The 22,806-nt window shown below is 39.3% G+C and overlaps 1 protein-coding gene across 2 annotated transcripts; it reads left to right on the forward strand.

The window, feature by feature from the left end:
- The first annotated feature begins 14,461 nt into the window (after positions 1-14,461).
- Positions 14,462-22,189, forward strand: chrm3b (cholinergic receptor, muscarinic 3b). 2 transcript variants are annotated; one of them, XM_026177682.1, is made up of 6 exons: positions 14,462-14,498; positions 17,984-18,105; positions 18,513-18,610; positions 19,139-19,434; positions 20,718-21,421; positions 21,538-22,189. In XM_026177682.1, the coding sequence occupies exons 2-6, from the start codon at positions 17,991-17,993 to the stop codon at positions 22,050-22,052; spliced, it is 1,728 nt and encodes a 575-aa protein (XP_026033467.1). In that variant the 5' UTR covers positions 14,462-14,498; positions 17,984-17,990; the 3' UTR covers positions 22,053-22,189. The 2 variants fall into 2 exon arrangements, with proteins under 2 accessions (XP_026033467.1, XP_026033466.1); XM_026177681.1 differs by having other exon boundaries at positions 14,472-14,502.
- The last annotated feature ends 617 nt before the right edge of the window (positions 22,190-22,806 follow it).

The following is a 22,806-nucleotide window of genomic DNA, read 5'->3' on the forward strand; positions in this document are numbered from 1 at the left end:
CCATTGCATTCCATAGAGCTCTTTTGTCTCCTATTAGGGGCTAAGTGTTGCAGCTCGGCCTGTCTGTAGTTCAAGAAGGTGACAGCCGCTTAGTGGGATGGTGAGATGCACTAATGAACGGCACTGCCCTAGCAAGATTGGTCTCCTTCCTTACAATAAGGCTTATAGTAGCAAAAAATGGTCAGATGGTGCGTTCCATGTGAAAGCAGAAGTCGGAATTTCCTGAATTTTTCAGTGTCCCCTCAAGCCAGATTTCCAGCTCTGAACATCGCATCAACCAACAGCCTTAATCAGCCCAACTTAACCATCCAACATGGAACCACTGTATATAAACATTAGTAAAACTGTAAAACCTGTGATCTGTGCTGCTACAGCTGTTTATTTATGACTCGCTACATAAGCCATATGCACAGCACCGGGCAGGTTCTGTCTGCGAATGTGCTGCGGTGCTTTTAACACAAACATTGCGCTGTGTTGTTACTGATGCATTAATAGCTCTGCCTTGCTAAGATAGAAGAAAACATTTTTTTGTGGTTTCGCATTGTTTTGCAACGCCTTCATGAAGAAATCTGGATGGAAGCATATGCTCTCCTAAAAACTGAACACACCTTTCAGCATTGATTTGGTTTCCTCTGTAGTCTGGAGGATGCATCATCCAAAAAGAATTTAAAATATTTATTTGTCCAACCACAGAACATGCTTTATACTTTCCCTCGGTCCCTGGTTTAATGAGCTTTGGTCCGCAGAAGGTAGACAGCAGCGTTTCTAGATCATATTCACATATGGCTTCTTTGTAACCTGCAGAGTTGAGGGCACTGTGAACTGCATTCACTAACAATGATTTTTCAAAATGTTACTGGACCTCTACAGTGACTAGAATCATGCCTGTTTTACTGCAAAGAGACTTACAGATGTCATGTCTTCTGATGTTTCAGAAACATTAGTGTGTTCAAGCTGTTTGTGACAGTCATGGTTCTGCCCATTAAAAACCCAATGCAAAAGATTTGACCTCTGTTACCCCTGTACCCCCCTTCCTGTGTATCTCTCTCTGTTCCTCAGTGTTACATGTTCCACATGTATGTGGGAGTGCGAGCAGGTGGAGGAATTGGTGACCAGATCGAGGATCCAGCTGGTGATGAGTACGAAATCTACCGGATCATCTTTGACATCACTTTCTTCTTCTTTGTCATTGTAATCCTCCTGGCTATCATCCAGGGTGAGGCATCCTACACATACATGCACACAAACAGTTTAATGGAAACACAAGCAGTTAATTAGGCAACTATTAGCCAAATGAATACATTCTAATATTGTAAAGTAGAGTAAACACCACAGGAAGTGGTGATTCAAATGTATAATTATTTTGAGAGCAATCATTTCTGGTTCTGTTTGGTTTCCAATATTTTGGTTGTTCTGTTTATTTCAAATTGACTAGACTAAATAATCGCGACGTCTCTCCAAAGTGGAGTACACTTGAACACCACCTTAAACAGTTTCCTGCTTGTAAATTCAGATAAAACTGAGCTTATTGTACTTGGCCTTAAAAACTTCAATGAAACATAGTGCCTAACCAGATACGAACTCTGGGGAAAGGATATGTGCATACTAAACAAAATATAGGACTGCTTTCTTTGCACAACATCTCTAAAACTAGAAATATTCTGTCACAGAGTGACGCTGAAAACCTATTTCGTGCATTTATTACTTCTAGGCTGGACTACTGTAATTCATTATTGTCAGGATGTCCTAAAAACTCACTGAAAAGCCTTCAGCTAATCCACAATGCTGCAGCAAGAGTCCTGACAGGAACTAGATATATTGTATTTCTCCCATACTAACGTCTCTTCATTGGCTCCCTGTTAAGTTCAGAACTGAATTTAAAATCCTCCTCTTCCCATAAAAAAACGTAAACATTACTTATTATTAAACTCTGCCTATCTTCCACAGTGTGCCTTTTATCTACAATAATACAAAAAAACAAGCGCAAACCCCAACAATCATATGACCCTCCTACGAGGAAGGCGATAACAATATCTATCACGATATAAGCCAAATAACTATATTTGTAAGATTTAAATGTGCCGTTGCTCACAAGTAAAATGTGAAATAATCAGCAGCTTGTTATTATTTAAATATTTATTTCCCATAATAAGTTCAACAGGGTAGATGTACTTAAGGAACATGAGACTTTTTCAGATAAATAAAGGCAAATATTGCAAACTACACAAAAGGCAGCCGCTAAAGCGTTTAAGTTTCAAAATAGAACAAACGAAACAGACTAAATTGTCAATTCCACTTAGAAACAAAATATTAATTCTAAAAATAAATCTTAGTTTGTTTTACAGAAGAACAGACAAAACTGACTAACTTTTGTCAATATCAAATAAACTGAGAACTAAAAGGAAATTCTCAATCTCTCCTTGTTGTATAGCTGAGCTTTTCAAACAGTTTTAACAGTTACTTTAGTCTGACAAAAGCCGAATGATGAATTAGCGCTTCCAGTCAGAGACTGAGGCTACGTCCACACGTACACGGGTATTTTTGAAAACGGAGATTTTCCGTTTTCGTTTTAAAAAATAATCCCGTCCACACATAAAGGCAGAAATGAAGGAAAACGCTGCTATGAACATGCCAAAGCAGCAGGTGGCGCTAAATTCCTAACCGTGCAGAAATGTTGGCCAATCAGAAGTCTAGAAGCCTCGGTGGGAAAAAGTAAACAAAGCTGGGGCATAGAAGCAGAACCGAGTCGTATGTGTGGAGGGACAGTAACTGTGTGTATATGTGAGCATTTAAACACTGCAGAGAGTAGAATTAACAGTATTGTAGAAATTCATTTCACTGAAACAATAACGTGGCGCACAGTGTGACGTCAAAAAATGCGCACACCTTTGACGCTGCGTTTTCTCCGTTTTTCTAGTCCACACGTAAATGCAAAAACAATGTTTTCAAAAATCTTCGTTTTCAGTGACCAAAAACGCCGTTTACGTGTGGACGAAAGGTGCAAACGCATAGAAAAATCTGCGTTTTCAAAAATACCCGGGTACGTGTGGACGTAGCGCATGCACCAGTTTATTGTATTTCCAGACTTGCTTTCGGCACAATTTACAGTGCGCACTACTCTGTTTTTTGTCAGACTTGAAATAGCCGAAATACCTTCACACTACGGAACTTCTATGGCTCTTCCGTTCGACAATCTCTCCGGCGTTGGAACCATCATCTGTTTTCTCTTCGGTCACGCTCGGTTGATTTTTCTAGTCGGCACACTCATTTCCTCCATCACCCGGGCGGTACGGTGGCTGGCTGCTTCCCAAACAAATACACATGTGCGGCTTGGCACTTGTGCTGTACGTAACAAGTCACGTGACGTGACGCTGCGGCTGTGATTGGTTCGGCTCTGCGCTACTTAATTTGGATTGGCTGTTCTTTTTTTTTTTTTCTTTTTTTTTAAGAGGACAAGAGCGGCAAGGTCTATCGCGATAGTTTAATTTTTCTATCGAGAAAAAGTTATATCGCGATACATATCGTTATCGTTCTATCGCCCAGCTCTACTGCTAACATTGTTAAAGCCTCAGTATGGAACATGGAAAATCACCTCTGGTCATATTTGTATGTTCGATCACATACAAAGGATAACATTTCCTGTAATGTTTAACTAATTCCTGAACAAGGGCCTCAAAACAAACTTGTTATCAGTTTTTATCTTAATTGTGATTAAAGCAGAATACTTTATAGAAGTTATTCATAAATGTTTTTGTAGTAATGAGTTTTGTTAAAAGCTAAAAACTGGCCAGTCTCCCATTCAAGATCATTTTGTTGGATATATACTGATGATAATCATCATGGGTGCTATTTCTGGATCACGTTCTAGAAGTCCTGTTTTGACCACTTGCTCTGTGAACCCTGAGATTACACTGTGGACATTCACAGACAACTTTTACTTTCAAAATGGCCCGAAGTCCATGTAGCGTATCGTCACTGGGAATGGAGTGCTACAACAGGGCAGTTTCAGCAGTTTCCAGTCCAGGAATCCAAAGTTTAAACAACAACGTGTAAGAAGTGGTGAATGATGAAGGCTTGCCTTTTTCATACACTGAAGGGGACCCAATAACGCGTTACTGCCCATCTCTGATGGTGGATCTCAAGGGAAGAAACATTTGGCGATGTCTGTTGGGTTCTAGACTTCAGGCAGTTACTGACCGAAATTACTGATGGATTTATGGACCTAAGTATAAAAATTGTTGTAATATCTAAATAAATAAAGCAGTATTTTGTTAAACTCCTGGAATTAAAGGTAAACGACAGTTTGGTCATGTGATTAAAAATCCACTGTGGGGTTGTAAGAGGCAAAATTGAAAAAACAAAAACATTCTGTCATTGGGCACTGGACCGGACTGTAAGTTCACTGTTGAGCATGCTGTGTCCACACACTGTACCATGCCAGCACTGTGTGTGAAGGGACCCTTAATTATATGCTCATGGCTTACCACATTTATTTGTTCTAGAAGTTTATGGCTGCAGATATAGCTGCATGCTTGTTAGCTAAGAGGAATAATCAGCCAGAATGGAGCAATCAGATGTGTTTCCTGCAGCACTAGAATAGCACAACAAAGCAGTGAGGAGACAGAAAGGGGGGACGGGAGGTTGCAGTGCCTTATCTAGCTGGGGAGGATCTATGAAAGCTAGACAAGAAAAGTAGCTTCATAATAATACCGCATACAAACTGAGGAGAACATATGAAGCTAAGAGTACCACAGAATAATATTCTATAGAAGTAGAAGAAGAGAAGGACTTTGGATATCACAGATGTTATGGCTCAGGGGTTCTTAGGTTGACCAGACTGTAACTAGCCTCAAACTAGGGTACAGTAGATAAACTTAGGGCTAGGTTACATTTTAACCACATTTCGTTTTGTACAACATTCCTTCAGTAAATCCTTTTTTTCTGTTTTACAGAACTTCTAATTCCATTAGTTACCATCATCTTGAAGGGTTCAGTTGAAACGCTAAACAACCATCACAGCCTATTTAGAGTTAAGATTAGGGGTACGGTTAGCATTAAGTTCATATTTACCAGGTTGTAAATTCAATTGGAATTTTCACCTATTTAATATATTCAGCTGAAGTCTAATAACAGAAATTCTGAAGGTAAGATGCATGTATGAGACCTAAGGTAATGTCTTGAGAACAGTAATGTTATGTTTAGCATGTAGCTAAAATGTAACCTAACCTCACCTTTAAGTGGGCTGTAAGTAAGTTGGTGGATGTTAAAAGGTTAATGAAATTTTTCGTATTTAATCTGTCTTTATAAAAACACATTTGGGGAAATATACAAAATATGTTTAAATTGACACCAGCTTACTCATCAGAATACAACAGATGTTGCTCGGTGGACCTAATAAGACAACAGGTTGAGTGTATGCTGCAGGTTCTGTTCAGCTATATGAGTGATGCAGAATAAATATATATTTTTTATTGTATAATTTCTGATACTGCTATACAACCAAGTTTAAAGATCAACACTTGTCGTGGCTTTGGTTAGAAATCAGCAGCCATGTGTTACAGTCTGTGGGCTACTATTTTCAGTTTCTTAGAAATTGTAATAGTTAATTACAATTAGTTAATAGTGATGTGCGGATCGATGCTGAAATATCGATTCCTCCGATACCAGTCATTTGTGTTTTAGAATCGATTCTCACATTAAAATATCGATATTGTCATGAAATCAATATCCTTAGTATCCTTATTTTCCTATTTTATTGTTTTATGTACTTTAATAATGAAGGCTTGTAGAGCAAGGCCACTTTTGACTCACAAACTAAGTGCTCAGCCAGACTAAAAAAACAGGAAGTTTTAGTGCACAGGTATATTAATAGATAAGACACAGAAAAGAGGAACTTTGCCATATAAGCAATGTTACCTCCACAAACAGCCGAGACATGGTTTGCGATATATGTGGCAAAAAAGTGAGGTGTTGTGGCAACACCACTAACCTTGTCAAACACCTCAGAGTAAATCATATCACAGAATATGACGAGCTTATGCTGAGGCGAACAGAAGAGGAGGAGAGGGACAGGGGCTTCTAGGGCGAGAAAGACGTCTCTCACGGAGTCCTTTAGTGCTGCAGGCAGGCAAGATGTTCAAACTTCAGTTTTTTTTATTTCTATGTGATGAATTCTGCATTATTAAGTGATAAGAACAAGTAATCTGATGTCCTGTCATGTCATTATGATGCTATCATTTGAGATACAATAAATAAAATAAGTATTTGTACAAAGTTTCGTATCGGATCAGGATCGTCGATACCACCCTGAGTTTTACTTGGTATTGGATCGGAAAGGAAATCAGTGGTATCGCACATCACTAATCATTAAGAAATTTTACCACAATTGTATTTGAAAAATAAGACAGTAGGCCCTGCTTTTCTGTCATTTAACCATCTCTGTTTGTAAAGGTTTGCTTAAGTTGGTTCTGAGGTCAAGCAAAAGACCTTAAGTGAGTTTAAGAGACGAATCACTTTTACCATTGTATATCTCAAAGAAAGAGGTAGAACAAATTAAAGCTTACTTAACTTTGTCTCAGAAGTAATTTAAGTTTTATATTTATTCAGTTATCTTTTATTTTCAGATAATAAAGAAGTAAACTGAGGTTTTGTTATATTTGTCTCACTTGATCTTAAAGGTGCAACAAGTAGCGTAATATTTCACTGGCTCTAACCTATAGATTTTGTTATCTGTCACCCTTTTATCTCTAAAACCCAAAACTGTCAGTAGTAGAGTGTGAGAAAGTTGAAAGGAATATCAGTTCAACTTGTATAAACTGTTTAACAGATTTAAGCTGCTGTTTGATGCAAAGTGTTTGATAATAAATCAGGCAGCTTAAAGTATGATGCAGTTTGTCAGAGAAGACAATGTCAGGAAGCCTATAAATGAAACTCTAGACTTTGCTGATGGAGACGCATTGGTAGGAACATGTTTGTTGTTAATGCTGTTGTGTTTAGGCTGGCACTAGAGGCCACTAAAGAGCCATGTTTACTGGTTTCACCTTTAAGTGAGTGCTGGTGCATGTGTAACTGATAACTGATGACTTTAACACTGATAACACAGTGGATGTCACAACTGCAATCAACCAGTGTAAGTGTCTTGAATTGTGTTCACTACCATGCTGATGCGATGCCTCATTTTTATTTATTCCAATCCCTTTTCAGACTGAACCACGCCATTACCAAGTGGCATTTTGCTCATGTAAAAATAAATATTTTCCATATGTATCATGAAGGGGGAATGTTTAGTTTGCCACAAAGTCTACTTCATGTAGTAATTATGAGTAGGCTATTGCTACTTCTGAGAGACGAATGTGTAAAGAGGAAATTGATCTATAAGCAATGATAGATTTGCATGATTTTGAAAATAAAATTTTATTTATTAACTTGTTAATTGTAGAATGCTCTTAATTCAGCTGAATTTGTTAAATTTATTTCTAAAGATAATTTCTTTTCTGTGGTAACTTGTTACATAATATATACAGGCTGTAGGCACTTACATCCATCTATTTCCTTATCCAAAGATGAGTTTTAGTGGCAGCCTAAGCTGATCTTCTGGCCTCCTCCTGGGAGTGTCCTGAAAAAAAAAAAACACTCTGAGGAGAGGCACAGGGATGACCTCCTCATCAGATGCCTGAACCACTTCAGCCAGCTTCCTTCAATGTGAACTAGCAGCAACTCTGCTCTAAGCTCCCTTTAGATGTTTGAGGTCTTCATCATTCCTTTCTTAAATGGATCCCAGCCACCTTAGAGAGGAAACTTATTTTGATTGCTTGTATCTGCAACACTATTCTTCAGAGCACTAGCTACAGAGCTTGCCCAAAGGTGTGGGTAAAGTGCTTTCTGGCTCAGCTCTCTCTTTACCGCAGTGGTCAATTGCAACACCAGGGCAACCAGTCTGCCAATCCCGCTCCTCCTCTACTTTTATGAGCAGAAATGGAGAAACTATGTACTATCCAAAGATCCAGCCTCTCCTGCAGCAAGTAGCACCCAGCCGACCACTTGCATGGTCCTAAATATTACTAAAGGAATGAAAAAAGGTTTTACTTACCTTGCCATCCTACAGCAGTAGCTAAAATATGGGTTTGATTCTAAATGCATTGTTATAATCCACTGGTTTATGCAAGCATGGATCTACGAGGCAAGCCAAAAAGGAGACAAATGGTGGCCAAAGTTAGCAGTTGTTGCCCCACTTCTTCTTTGTCTTGATCCAGGGATAAAACTGAAAGTGAAGACTCCCACTAGGCAGCAATCTGCCACCTACTGGCAGCGAGCACTTTGTAAGCAGTTTCTATTCATGCTTATTACACAGAACCTACCACAGGTGTGTCTAGGACAGGGGTCAGCAACCTTTAACACCCAAAGAGCCATTTGTTTCCACGCAAAAGAAAACAGTGGGAGCCGCAAATACTTTGTGACATCTAAAATGAAGATAACACTGTATATATTGTTTTTTACCTTTCAGCTTTGTGTGAACAACTAAGGTATGTTGCTTATGACATCCATGAAGTTCTACAGAGAAAATTACATTTTATTTATGTAATGAACAAAAACTGTTGTGAGCCGCCCCCCTCATATCGCCTTTGGGCTTTTGGAGCCTTGACCTGACTTTTAAAAAATAACTGGGAAAAAAAGCTCTATGCTGCTAAAAAATGAAAAATATATATTTGCAAAATTCTGCTTAAATATGCATTTTACCTGGTTAATGCGTGTGGCGGGGCGTGGTCTGCAGCGCCGCTGCAGGGGAGGCGGACGCACCTGAGCGGCACCTGCAATCACGCCTCGCCGCCTTAACGTCTGGTGGTATGTGTGGGGCTGTGAGCTGCAAAGCTACAGCCGGCTGTGTGTGTACAGCAAGCGTGTGTGTAAAGTGGTCATTAAAGAGATGCTGAAAAGCGTGTTCATGCAAACATCGTTGGGTCTGCCGTGATATGTTTACAACGGGACTTCTGCTCCTGAACCTCTGCGCACAGCGTCTGCGAATCGGGGCTGTACGAAGTCAGTTTACGCAGGACTGTAAGCTGTCGTCTGTGAGGCGTGAGCGCTGTTTGTTTTAACATAGTTCACAATGGAGAACAGCTGCTGACATAATGTGGACCCGAAGGTCCATAATTGGCCTACGTGGGGTTGAAAGTCTCGATAAATGCACGCCGTTTCGGCGGGTATACCGGGTTCCACGAGTGTGACACTTATTTTGAGCGATGAAAAAATAATAGAATATAATTTTATTTTTAGATTTCAATATCACAATAATCTTCCAATTTAGAACTACAAGTTAAAAAAGAACTAATATAAATAAAATACACTTCAGCTAAACACTTCTAATTTATTTTCCCAAACCACATGGAGCTGCACTGTAAGGACTAAAGAGCCGCAGGTTGCCGACCCCTGGTCTAGGAAATAATCACAAACTTTTTAGGTTTTCTTTAATAGTTTCTTAATATGCTATTAGAAGCAGACAGTTTTGCGTTTTGCAGCTCTGTTTTGTGCTTATTACACAGAAAATACCACAGATAATTGAGTGATAATAACTTACCACATTATTAAGTTCTTGTTTCCTTCTTGTTACCCTATCGTTGTTACTATTACCACTTTATTACAGAGCTACCATGATATTACTTGTTTTTACATTGTTATTATTTTGGTAATTGCATAGTAATAACTCATAAATGGCCACATTATTTCCCTCTTGTTTCCCTCTTGTTAGCCTACTTTATTCCAGAGCTGTAATAGAAAGTGCTACCGGGCTCTGTAGGCAAACTGCAAGGATAGGTTTTAGATAAAATAGCACCAAATATAGTCATAATGACAGAGGTCAGAGTGACAGGTTTGTAGTCTCTAAGACTTTTTTTTTGGTGCAGGAATGATGTTGTAGGCAACACAAAAGCCATAATAATGGAGGCTGTGGAGGCGATAGTATGTAGTATATAGATGTAGCCACTTCATGGTTGCCTGGCCCTTTAAAGGGCCATGGTGGATGCCTGGCTGATTCCTGGCTGATTGTCAGCAGATGCTTGATAGATGGATGCTCTCCGATGCATTCATTGGAGTATGAATGCATGTGAATGTTAGATACAAAGCACTTAGAAAAAAATGCTTGTGCAAATGGGTGTGAATGGATAATTGATGCATGTTGTGTAAAGTGCTTTGAGTGCTTAGATCAGGGGTGTCAAACTCCAGCCCTCGAAGGCCAGTATCCTGCTTGTTTTTGTGACATCCCTGCCCACCTGCTGCTGATTACCTGGATCAGGTGTGCTTTGCTAAGAAGAAGCTAACAGGGCAGGTTAGTTGGCAAACAAGCAGGACAGCGGCCCTCGAGGCCTGGAGTTCGACACCTGTGGCTTAGATAGAGTAGAAAAGCACTATACAAGAACCAGTCCATTAACCATTTACCACAGATCTTGGCTGTAATTCTTGAAATTTGCAAATCCCAAAAACCTTTGCAAGTGCTTGTGAGAAGTTGAGGTGGGCTACTCCACCACTGCTCTTACCTTTTGTGGGTCAGTCTTCAACTGCCCACTCTTGAGTATATATCCAAGAATGGACACAGTTTTTGCATGAAACTCACATTACTCTGCCTTTATGTAAATTGTAAATGGACTGATTCTTATAAAGCGCTTTTCTACTCTCCCTGAGTACTCAAAGTGCAGTTTACAATATGTCTCATTCACCCCATTCACACTCACTCATGCAAGCACTTCTAAACTCGAGTGCAATCTAACCAACATGCGCACACATTCACACTCCGATGAATGCTTCGGAGGCTTGATACTAGATACTAACTTGGTCATTGGGGGTTAGTATCTTGCCCAAGGATATTTGGCATGCAGACTGGGGAATCCAAGGATCGAACCAGGGGGAAGCCACAGGGGGCTGCGGTGAAATGCCCGCAGGCTCTGCCGGCAGCCAGCCATGCCAGAGCAGACCAAGCCCCGGCCAGAGCCCGAGGTCCGAGGGCACCTCACCCCCCGGAAGCGGCCCGGCCGAGTGTTATGTGGGAATAGGCCTGAGATGTTGCCAGAGAGGTGAAATTTACGACCCAACCTGACACATAAATATAGACAAACAGACACACACAGACACAAACATGAATTCCCAGCCTCATGCACACATATAAATACTCGACATTTGCCCAACATGGAGACAGAAATGAACACTGTACACACACTCCCCAAACATACTTTATACTCCCAGGTCCAGGTCCAGATACCATCACCCCCAGAGGGGCAATCCGGCCATAGGCCCAGGAGATGTTTCCCTTTGCCGTGGGATGGAGACAAGCAGACTGTCTCTGGTCCTGCAGCAGCAGGGAGGTCCAGCATCTCAGACCCCAACCAGATAGACAACTCCTCCTCCTGGCCCCCCGCCCCCTTCATACCACAGACTCATATGTGATGTTGCTGCGTGCTGATCTAAATGGTAAATGGCCTGTATTTGTATATTTACTAGTTCCTAAGGACCCCAAAGCGCTTTACACAACCAGTCATCCACCCATCCACACACACACACATTCACACACTGGTGAAGGCTAGCTCCTAGCCACAGCTGCCCAGAGGCGAGGCTGCCGGACACTGGCGCCACCGGGCCCTCTGACCACAACTAGTAGGCAACGGGTGAAGTGTCCTGCCCAAGGACACAACGACCGAGACTGTCCAAGCCGGGACTCGAACCGGCAACCTTCCGATTACAAGGCGAACTCCCAACTCTTGAGCCACGATCGCCCCAGTGCATTTAAACCATGGGAGGGGCATGGTACTCTCTGCCAGAAAGCAGCTGGTGTCAGCATGGCCCCTCCCTGAGAACCCTTAATGTCTACATTTATTGAAAATTGAGAGGTGGACACTGGGCGCTGCATGTGTGGTGGTGTAATGGAGGAGGAGGCGGGAGGCAGTTGGGGATGGGGAGGGAAGCACTGGACGCACCACAAATAAGCTATGTTTTCATTTCAGAGTGCAATGAGACATTAAACTGTTTAATTTTCAATAAAAAAAAAAACTGGAAAAATGGAGTGTTCTAAAATTTATGAGCAGTAGTTTATATGTTTTACTTTGTTTTGAATTTAAAAACTTGTAGATAATGTGCAAAAAAATAGATTTTATTTATGTCTTTGTATAAATTTTTAACTTTGGATAATGGTAGCTTAGTGAAGATCCAAATGGTCCCTTGTAGCACATTTGTTAATGAATAAATCTTCTGAAGTAAACTTCACTTGGTTCATATGAAACCACTGTTCAGTCTCAATCCACACAGCATTATTGCCGCTTTATAAAGATGGAACCCTTCCCTACTAATGAAATATAGAAATGTGATCTGATCAAAGATCTTTAGACTCAATGGGGAGATTGAAATTGAGTCAGTGTTACTGGATAACTTAGTGTAACTGCTTCTTGAGTAGTTATGATACTTAGCATTGTGACTAATATCTTAGGAACTTCCACACAAGATAGCATTTGTTAGGATTTGTTACATTATTTAGTTATTCTGTGGTTGATGTTAGAGGAAAGCAGAGTTAGTATTTTGCTCTGCTGTTAGACCCATGAATTTAGGGTTTAACGTGTTCTTAGTATAGCTACAAGAGCCATGCATCCATTTTAGTACGCTTAAGTGGTTGATCTCTATAGAAGACCAACCATGTTTTCTCTTTCTCCCTGGTTTCTAGAAAATTGCTGGTTTCTAGTTGCTTTTTGGTGGAGGTAGAATTGGTGCATAAATACTCACCAGAAGTAGCTGTCTGAACCCTAGGGTTGAGACTAAATTGTACTAAATGACTAAGACTTGGTAGCATAAACTCTGTGGTGGAGCTTCACCATTGTATTTGTGTCTAGGGTTTCTGCCCTTACTGAACACATGACTTTTTCAGAGGGTGGTATGGGGAACTGTGACTAGGTGTAACTGGTAAGTGTATAAAGGGTAAAAATTGCACAGTTGAACTTGAGTAGTGTTGTAATTAATCTAGTAGTTTGATCTGGTAGCTTTATTGTAGACCACGTTAACTGCTTTGAATTGCTGTTGTGTCTTGTAGGTATTTTTATGTGCTTCCTTCAGCTTCCAGGCCTCTCTGGGGGGAAATATATCTCTGCCTCGAGTTTCAAGCTAAAAGTTACTTAGTAAGCAAATAGGGGAAAGTGTTGGAAGTCAGATTGTTATTTACAGCTAAATTTTATTTTGGACACAGATCTTGCGTGTTTGGTGTCATGAGAATGCAGCCATTCGCTTGCCATATGAAAGTGACACATTCATATGTCCTTATATGGTCAGGACAGTCTTCAAATTGGAAGGACTGTGTGTGTGTGTGTGTGTGTGTGTGTGTGTGTGTGTGTGTGTGTGTGTGTGTGTGTGTGTGTGTGTGTGTGTGTGTGTGTGTGTGTGTGTGTGTGTGTGTGTGTGTGAGACAGAGAGAGAACAAAGTAAGATCTTCCTGTCATTTTTTCCACTTCGACAAAAGTGTTTCACACATGGGTTCAAAGCCACTGTGTTACTTTATATTACATTACTTTTCCTTTATTTGTTTTTTTTTTACATTGCTGATGTTTTAAATAATTGGTTTTAAGGTGTATCCAGTCCTGTGTTTTATACTGCAGATATCTACAGTTTAATGCAACTTACCACCAGTCAGATATACCCATAATAGATGGTCGTGTACTTTTTGTCTTTTGACTACATTTTTTTTCTAGTAAATTGCTTAAAAAGTTATGGACAAATATCAGGTTATGTCAGTTTCAGTAGTTTCAACCTCTCAAAGAGAACAGAAAACTAATCTTTAGCCCATTTTCCAATTAGTACCTCCTCGGCACGGCTCGCCACGGTTTACCATTTTTAAAAACGGGAAAATTGCTACAAAAAAACACACAGAGGTCTCCAAGTCTGACAAAAAGCCACAGACCGAGCAGCAGGTATAGTCTTGCCTCGACGCCCACATTTATTGCTTTGTTCATGTGGGATGCTCACATATGTTGCTATGACAATGACCACGGACATAAGGTGGTTCTAAATTGTTATGTCGTGGCAAGCTGTGTCTAGTTGGTGTGAATAGGTACTAATGGAAAAGGGGCGTTTGTCCTTTCAAAAGTTAGTGTTATCTTCCTATAATTTGGTTGATTCTGTTCATCTGTATGTAGCATTTTCCAGATGAACCGAATCAACTTTTTGGGATGGATGACTGATCATGCATAAAGATATATTCCATTTAATTCTCAGTTTGTATCTTTTTTAGTTCATAAGGTCATTTTATTATCTGACAGTTTCTTGGTCAGATCCCTCACAACATCTTCTAGTTAACGCTAACTTGTAAAAGTACTCTTCTAAAAACCTCCCCTGCAGAAAGAAGCAAAGCTTTGGTCAAAGGCGGAGCTGGAGGATTCCGTCACTCACCCACTGAACTGCAGAAGAAAACTCTACGCTGCATGAGTAGAGCTAAGTTTCCCATCAGGATATCACAGTAGATACTGAGACAAGAGTGGGTAGGTAAGAGCAATTCAATGTGTAATTCAATGTCTAATAGTTAGGGTTTTATAAATACAGTCATTTACTATTCCTTAAGTAACTAGTGAGAGGTTTCTCATTGTTTTTAAATGCAAATTTTTAAAGTAAAGTCAAGGAGACTGTCTTTGATTTCATTCATAACTTATTGAAAAGGATTTGCATGTGCAGAGTATTTTCATGTACTTTCTTTAAGATTAAGTACTTACCGTTTTAGTTGATTCTTCTATTTTAATGTGTGTTTTGTTGACTTGTTTATGTAAAAGTCACTCTTCAGCTGAAAGGTTAAAATGTTTCTCTTCTACAAGATTATCATCAGTTCTAAGAACACCAGCCAAAGAGATTTTCTGTGATGAAATGATGTTTCTGGCTTTAATTAGTACAGCCTGTATTAGTAATGTCATCTATTCTTTACAGGCTATGCTAATCTATGCCAGAATCACCAATGCGATGGATGGTGAGGCTATAATACTGTTCAAAGATTTCTCAGTGTTTGTCAGCTTTTGTGGAAATGCAGTGCTGTCTTGCGTATTTAATACTAAGGACAATCAAAATGTATCTAGAGAAGGTTTGCTCTAATTTTATAGTCAACATATACAAGGTGACTCGCAGTTTGTATGCGGCAAAAAGTGTCAAAATCTAAAAAGGATGCCAGGAATGCTTTGGAAGAGAGGGGTTGTTTTTTCATGTAATTTGGGTTGCGAAAAGCAAAAGGATTTAAACGTAAATGTATAGTAAATGTGAATACATACATTTAATATGTCACTTGTTCTTTTCACGTTCAACTGAGTATCGAAAATAAGTAAACAACTCTGTTTTCACAGTTTTTTAAAACTGTGTTATAGAAAAGATGAAATAAGAACTGATGTTACAAACCACCAACCCTCCACACTGTGTTTGCTCACGTAAACAGCAGCTTCGTTTAGTTGGCTTTCAGTGTGGCCGTGTTTGATGCCATTTAATAGTTTATGGATTAGGTCGACCATTGTATGTCGGACGTGTAGCACTAAAATTCAATGTGATGTTTAACTATTTGAACAGGAGAAAGTATGTAGGTATTGCACACTGATCCTGTGCAAGATTACACTCTGACTTTACATTACAGTGTCCTGTTGATAAAATAAGTTCAGGTTTCAGTGAGGCAGGTTAAGAGGATGCTGTGGCAGACAGACAGAGGTCAAACATGATGAAGGATCTTACCTGGTAAGCTGGGGAGTTTGAATTTGTTCTTCTATTAAGAGAACTGTTTTACTGTTTTACTGGGCTCTTGTTGGATTGGTAGCAGGTTCTACATGTCTGCAGTCACTCAGTGAACAAAGGATGGCTGACTATGTTTTTCATACATAAAGAAGCATGTTTAAATTTATACCTCTTATACATCTACTAAGAAGTACTTGCCACTATTCCCTGTGCAATATTTTGGCAGATGTGCAATTACCATCCCTATCCTTAATCACCATAGCCATTCTACCCTTATTTATTATATCCTATTATGATGCCCATGTACAAACTCCCACAGTGTGGGAGTTTATTGTATATTGTTTTCTTTACTTCTGCACCTTTGTAGTCTTGCTACCTAATTTTGCTGTGCATTCAACTGTACAATGACAATAAAAACGTTTTAAGTTCTAAGGCAATTCACTTGTCTCACAACAGCCTTGACTGAATTTATGCTGTCCTCATTACAAGTTTTTGACTGTAATGTATTTTCAACTACATAGCTAACTTGTTATATCCTTTATCAATGCATCCTCTAAGGCACAGATGGTTTGTTGTATTTGGTAGGGTTTAATTGTGAAAAATATGCAAATATTTGTAAAACATAAAAGAAAGCAAATTGTATGTGTATTATTACAGAAGTAAAATAACAATAACTGTAACATATGAGCAGCCTAGAGAAACAGTACTGTACAGACACATTTAATTTGTCTGCAAATAACCATGATCACAGATACAGTACTCAGTCCCAAAAGATAGTCAAAAAGCTAGCAGCTTAGAAATGAAGCCATATTAAGCAAGGATTAAAAGGATTATTGCACTGCGATTGCACTGCGATGCTCGGTCTATGAACCACTGAGCAAAAAGGAAGCTCCTTAGTGACCCCCATGTGTAACCACAGTGATTATTACAGGCTCACATCCTTTGCAATACTGCTATTTACAATGACCACAAGATGGTGCCAAAGGCAGTACCAAAGAAAGAAAAGCTATGGTTCCAATACAGGAATTTCTTTTAGGAAGCTCTTTTCACAGTTTCACACTGGGCTTCTCCGGTCCGCACATTAAAGCAGACTTGAGCAAGAAACTAAACTCTTAATGTATCCATGTGTATGTGTGATTGGGAAAATGCCTTACACATATGCTGTGCATATAGAATAAACAGTTGTGATTATGTGTAAACTAGTGAATGACTTTTAGCAAAACTGCTTTTAGATTTAAGTAGGAGTAGAAAAACGTTGTGCAAGAGCCAATCAAAGCAGCCACCGCTCTAAGTTTATACCTTACTAGTATCTAAATGGATGAGTTATTAAAAAGAATCTGACCATTATAATGTCCTTATGAAGAGAGAAACTATCCAAAGTAACCAGTTTGTAAAGATATTTGTAATGCTTATGACCTTTAGATAATTATTTACTTTGTTACTTTGTACCTCCTTACATGATGTTCGGTGTGACTTAAGGAATTGGGAACAACCAAGTAACCTCGTAACCTCTAAGGCTGAAAAATGAAGCCAACATGAAAGTGCCAATAACACTGGTACCTCTAAAGGTAAATTGAGGGTGATTCCAAAACTGAGGTAATCACAATAGGGCAATCAATTACTTTTCAGACTTTTCTGTGTGATTGACATGTAGCTATTTCCAAACTGCTTGCTAGGACTCACTCTGTAGGTGGGTGGATCGATCTAAACATTGACAATATCGATACCAATGATGGTAATGGTATCAGACTGATATCAGCGCGATTGATATATACTCTTCCCTAAGCTGACTTTATAAGCTGATATGAAATGTTTGTATCTGTATTGGTATAGGCAATACCATCTTTGTATTTATTTGGTATCAGCATCAGAATGTGTAGTATGGCACACCACTACTCATCTCAGTCAACTGGAGTCACTGAACTGGACCTCTCAGTTTGGTTTGTGATATTTGGAGCAATCTAATTGATTTGAGAAATATTATGGCTTGCTATGAGGTACCAACAGTCCAAGACATTTATGTGCTTTGGTGAGTGAATGCTAGTAATTTATTAGTCTGTCACTTTGCACCAGTGATCAGGTGTATCAGTAAATCATATGATTGCACCTTGCTAATGCTGACAAGCTGGACTGGATAGTCTGGATAAAGTAACATGTCTTGGCTGACTGAAATGGTACCTTATTGTCATTTGTAAAAGTATCAGCTGAATTCCTTAATCGTTCATTTTTATGTATTAAAATGATTTATTCTGTTTTTTTCTTTCAGATGTGTCATGGTCAAAATGAACCTGACCTCCAGCTCTGATCCTGTCTACTTCCTTACCAGCAGATTTCCTGGTATGAGAGACCAGCCAGATACCATCATCAAAGCTGACTCTGCTATCTTAGGTACTATGCACAACTGTAAAGCTGTGTAAATTATATGTGTACATGTTAAATGATATTCTATCTGAAAGAACACGTGCAGGGAATAGGAAATTAAAGAAAACAAAAGAATTTAAGATTGTGCCTATATTCCTGCAGGACAATGCGTGGAGGAAAAAGAAGACATACGAAGGACAGTCAAAGAACTAAAAAAGCAAAAAAATACCAAAATGTAACAGAAAGCCACTTGACTTTAGGCTGGTGACAGAGAGATAATAATGTAAGGCTGCGAAAAGAATTGTGGCAATCTGAAATGGAAATATGATTTGTAGGCACAATAATTTCAAATCATTGCTTTGTTTTTTCCAAATTAGGTTATTTTATTAGTTGAGAAAATTGATTCACAATAATAATATTCTCCACATTTTCAGGTGGCTCCTACCAGAGTATGGGCAATTCAGCAGATAACAGAACATTAATGCTGCCTCCAGATGAGTTTAATCCATTAGGAGGGCATACAATCTGGCAGGTAACTGTTGTGGCAACAGTTCTACTTTTAACTTTGATCTTATTAGATCTGTTTTAGGGCTTCACTGTATAAATTCCATTGCTTCAGTACCAAGCCATGGAACTCTAACTACCACCAAAAATTCAGCTCATGGGTCTAGGGGCTTGATGGCTCCTGTGAAAGTTTTGCGTACAGTAGATATTCCGGGGCAAAATTTGCATACATGAAAATTTATTTTCATAAAGAGACTTTTTACAAGTATGGTTACATTTTTGTTTTGTTCAGATTGAGATATTATTGCCAAACAAAACTGTTCCACATGTAATATAATGTTAAACTGACAGTGATGCAGGATGACATCTGCAGTGAAAGCACGTCATTTGAACCATTGCTTGACAAGTGAATAGTTTTCTGTATGTTCCTCATTTATCCTAAAGGTGTTATAGGTTTGGAGGAACTATATAGAGTAATAGGTCATTTACTGCACAATGGCTGTTGAGTTTAAGGAAGCAGTTCGTTTTTGATTTTTGCCTACGTCTTCACCTTCAGGTCATCATAATTGTCCTCCTCACTGGATCACTTTCTCTTGTCACTATTGTTGGCAACATCCTAGTGTTGGTGTCGTTCAAGGTAAATAAGGCACTGAAGACAGTGAACAATTACTATCTGCTGAGCCTAGCCTTTGCTGACCTGACCATTGGAACGCTGTCTATGAATCTGTATACCACCTACATCATCATGGACCAGTGGGCCCTGGGACCAGTTGTTTGTGACCTGTGGCTTGCGATAGACTATGTGGCCAGTAATGCCTCTGTCATGAATCTGCTAGTCATCAGCTTTGACAGGTAAGTTGAATTTAAAAAAAAAAATTCAGTAAAGTAAATCTATCTACCAGGGGTGCAACGATCGATATCGTATCGATATTGAACTGTTCGGGTGCTTTCGGTTCGGTACGCATATGTGTCGAACAATACAACATTTTTAATTTATTTTATCAACTTTCCTTCTGACGGTGCTGTCTGTGTTGAGCGCTCAGTGGATCTGCGCTCGACAGTGCAGCCTAGGCGGAGTAGTCGAACGCAGATTCACTGAGCGCAGGGCAAGCTAGCGAGACAGAAGTTAAGCTCTCCTTGCAACATGGCAAATTGAACCTCCCCCACCCTCATTCAGATGTGCCGTTTGGAACTATTTTGGTTTTCATGTGACGTATGACCCTGAAGGTAAGCGCATCATGGACAAAAGTGAAACAATGTGTCGGATGTGCCACGCAATGCTCAATTACATGGGTGGGAGCTAGTGTGTTAGCGCAGTTAGCTCGTTAACGTGTTGGCCGTCCAGCCCCAGGCACGGGGCGATCCGCGGTAACTCGTTAACGGAGATTTGCCGTGTTGTGGCGTTAACGTCATTTCAGATTAACGCTGACAGCACTAGTGGGAACACAACGAATATGACTGCACATTTACTCCGACATCATCCTCGTGCAAAGACAAGTGGAAGCAGACAAAAACAACAAGCACGCATGCTACAAACTTTAGCCGAGTCATTTAGACAGCCGTTAGCACATGATTCTCCTTATGGGGACCTGATATGTTTAATATGCTGCTGAGAATATAGCCCAGAAGAAGCATATAGTATAGCTTTTATTTTGGAAAGAGCCATTTCTCTGTAATAAACTCTTTTCCAAAGATGAGTGATTTCTCCATCAGATAGATTTATTTTTTTTATCCCTTTATTGTTTCAGCAACATTAAATTTAAAAACTGTACTTTTGAGTTAAAATATATATTTATAATTTTAATAAATGACAAATTAAAAAAGCATGAACAATTTTTTTTTGTATTGAAAAAATATCGAACCGTGACACCAAAGTATCGAACCGAACCGTGAATTTTGTGTATCGTTGCACCCCTACTATCTACGGTCATGTATTTTGATGTATAAATTTTAATGATTTAAAAATAAATACATAAAACATGTATTGGAATCGCAAACATTTCCATGCTTTATGATTGAAATGTATCCATAGCCATGACAAAGCTTTCATGAGCGTCATGGGTTTGAAAATATCTAATTCTTTTGACTCTGAACAGCTTCAAATAGTTGCCTGCCTTCTTTTTGTATCCTCTTAGGTATTTTTCTGTGACCAGACCACTGACTTACCGGGCCAAGCGAACAACCAAGCGGGCCATGACCATGATTGGATTAGCCTGGTCTATCTCTTTTATTCTGTGGGCCCCAGCCATTCTGTTCTGGCAGTACATCGTGGGTGAGCGGACAGTACAGCCAAACGAGTGCTACATTCAGTTCTTGTCTGAGCCTATAATTACATTTTGTACAGCTATTGCTGCCTTCTACTTGCCAGTAACTATTATGGCAATCCTGTTCTGGAAGATCTATCAGGAGACAGAGAAGCGAGCTAAAGATGTACAGGGTCTCAAGGGATCTGGGTCAGGGAACAACCCAAATCAAGCTCCACATGAAAGGGGTAGTAGTGGAAAAAAAGGTGGAGAAAGTACACCCAACAACCAGAATATCTCAGCAGCTATGCTGCACCAGGTGAGGTCCCAAAACTACAGCAGCTATGGACTAAATCATTTGTCTTCTGAGAAGAACAACGCAAGCCTACCAGGAGGCGTAGAAAGTAGAGGGAAATGCAACATGTTCTGCTTTGAGATTTCATCTCTTCTGCCAGTTCACCATGCATCCAAGAGATTAAATGCCACATCACCACCAGCAGAACAGAGTAGCTGTGACAGCTTTAACAATAACGAGGCCTGGGATTCAGAAGACCAGTCAGGTTCAGAGGCAGAAGTCGATGCAAGATCTTCAAAAGGTTGGACATAGACCTATTTAGTGGTCTTTGTTTTCATAATATATTAATAAATACCCTACTACATGATGTTTAATGTTCATTACATGTCCCTTTTGATGTTTAATATATCTATATAGATGGTAAGAAGTCTAGAAAGGGGAAGGAAAACAAGGAAAAATATCCCCTGTCTACAAACATAAGTCCAAGAGGATCAAATGCAGCAACCTCCTGTTCTGCTGACCTGTCACCTACAGCTATCACCATGAAAGACGCTGCAGTGGCCAAACGCTTTGCCTCCAAGGCCAAGACGGAGATCAGCAAGCGCAAGAACGAAAAAAAGGCAAATGAGAAAAAAGCTGCAAGGACACTTAGCGCCATTCTGTTTGCCTTCATTACAACATGGTTACCATATAATATCATGGTTTTGGTCAATACTTTTTGTCAGGACTGTATCCCTGAAACTCTCTGGGCTCTGGGCTACTGGTTGTGTTATGTTAACAGCACAGTCAACCCCATGTGCTATGCCTTATGCAACAAGACCTTCAGGACAACCTTTAGAGATATTTTAATGTGTCAGTGGAATCAAAGAAAGAACAAGCCTCATTTTTATCAGAGACAGGCTGTGGCATTCCATAAGAAAGACCCCATGTAGAGTGTGGATCTTTGTTTAAAGCTGCACTTTCTAATCCACAATCAGAGTTGGATGCCTTAACTTTAATGGAAACATAATTAATTGAAATTCACCCTCACAAATATTTTTGTGTTCTATTAATTTATGTGTAGTTATTATTGTAGGGTTTTTACATTACAATATAAAGCCCCTTGAGGCAACTGTTGCTGTGATTTGGTGCTATATATAAATACAGTTAATTTGAATGTTATTGTATTCTTGCTTTTTTACCAAGCTACTGTAGTAGAAAAACCTATCGTCCAAAATATTGTATCTTCATTGCTTCATTTGGAATGGATAATTATCTTCCACAGATACTCCAAATAATCACGTTTCATGTATTTAGCGTCATATCCATAAAAAAAACTGGTCACCAGATATTACATAGTAATACAGATGAATCACTAGAATATATCACCTTCAGTGTTTTTGGTGGGTGTATCTTTACATTGCCCACATGTCCAAATAACTCATGGATTAAACAGTTTCTCCACCCTGAGGCCAAATAATCAGTTTCAGTGAAAAAACAACTCTCAGTTTAACTTAAAAAAAATACAATAAAAATAAAATCTTCAGAAACTTGAATATTTGCAAAGTTTGAGCCCATAAAATGACTTTGTGTAAAATCTCTGACCTTCACTTTCGCACTTACTTTATGACACACTGTACTGGTCTTAATAACTACGATGTTCAAGTAGATTAATTTTAGTTTCATTTATGAAATGACAATCTTGAA

The sequence above is a fragment of the Astatotilapia calliptera genome, chromosome 8, assembly GCF_900246225.1.
Source record: "Astatotilapia calliptera chromosome 8, fAstCal1.2, whole genome shotgun sequence".
In the NCBI taxonomy this organism is placed as follows: domain Eukaryota; kingdom Metazoa; phylum Chordata; class Actinopteri; order Cichliformes; family Cichlidae; genus Astatotilapia; species Astatotilapia calliptera.

Excerpts from the sequence above, each read along its gene's own strand:
- chrm3b (XM_026177682.1), top strand. The coding sequence starts at position 17,991 with ATGGTCAAAATGAACCTGACCTCCAGCTCTGATCCTGTCTACTTCCTT. Across the intron at positions 19,435-20,717 it reads CTAGTCATCAGCTTTGACAG|GTATTTTTCTGTGACCAGAC; the intron begins GTAAGTTGAATT and ends GTATCCTCTTAG. Across the intron at positions 21,422-21,537 it reads CGATGCAAGATCTTCAAAAG|ATGGTAAGAAGTCTAGAAAG; the intron begins GTTGGACATAGA and ends ATATCTATATAG.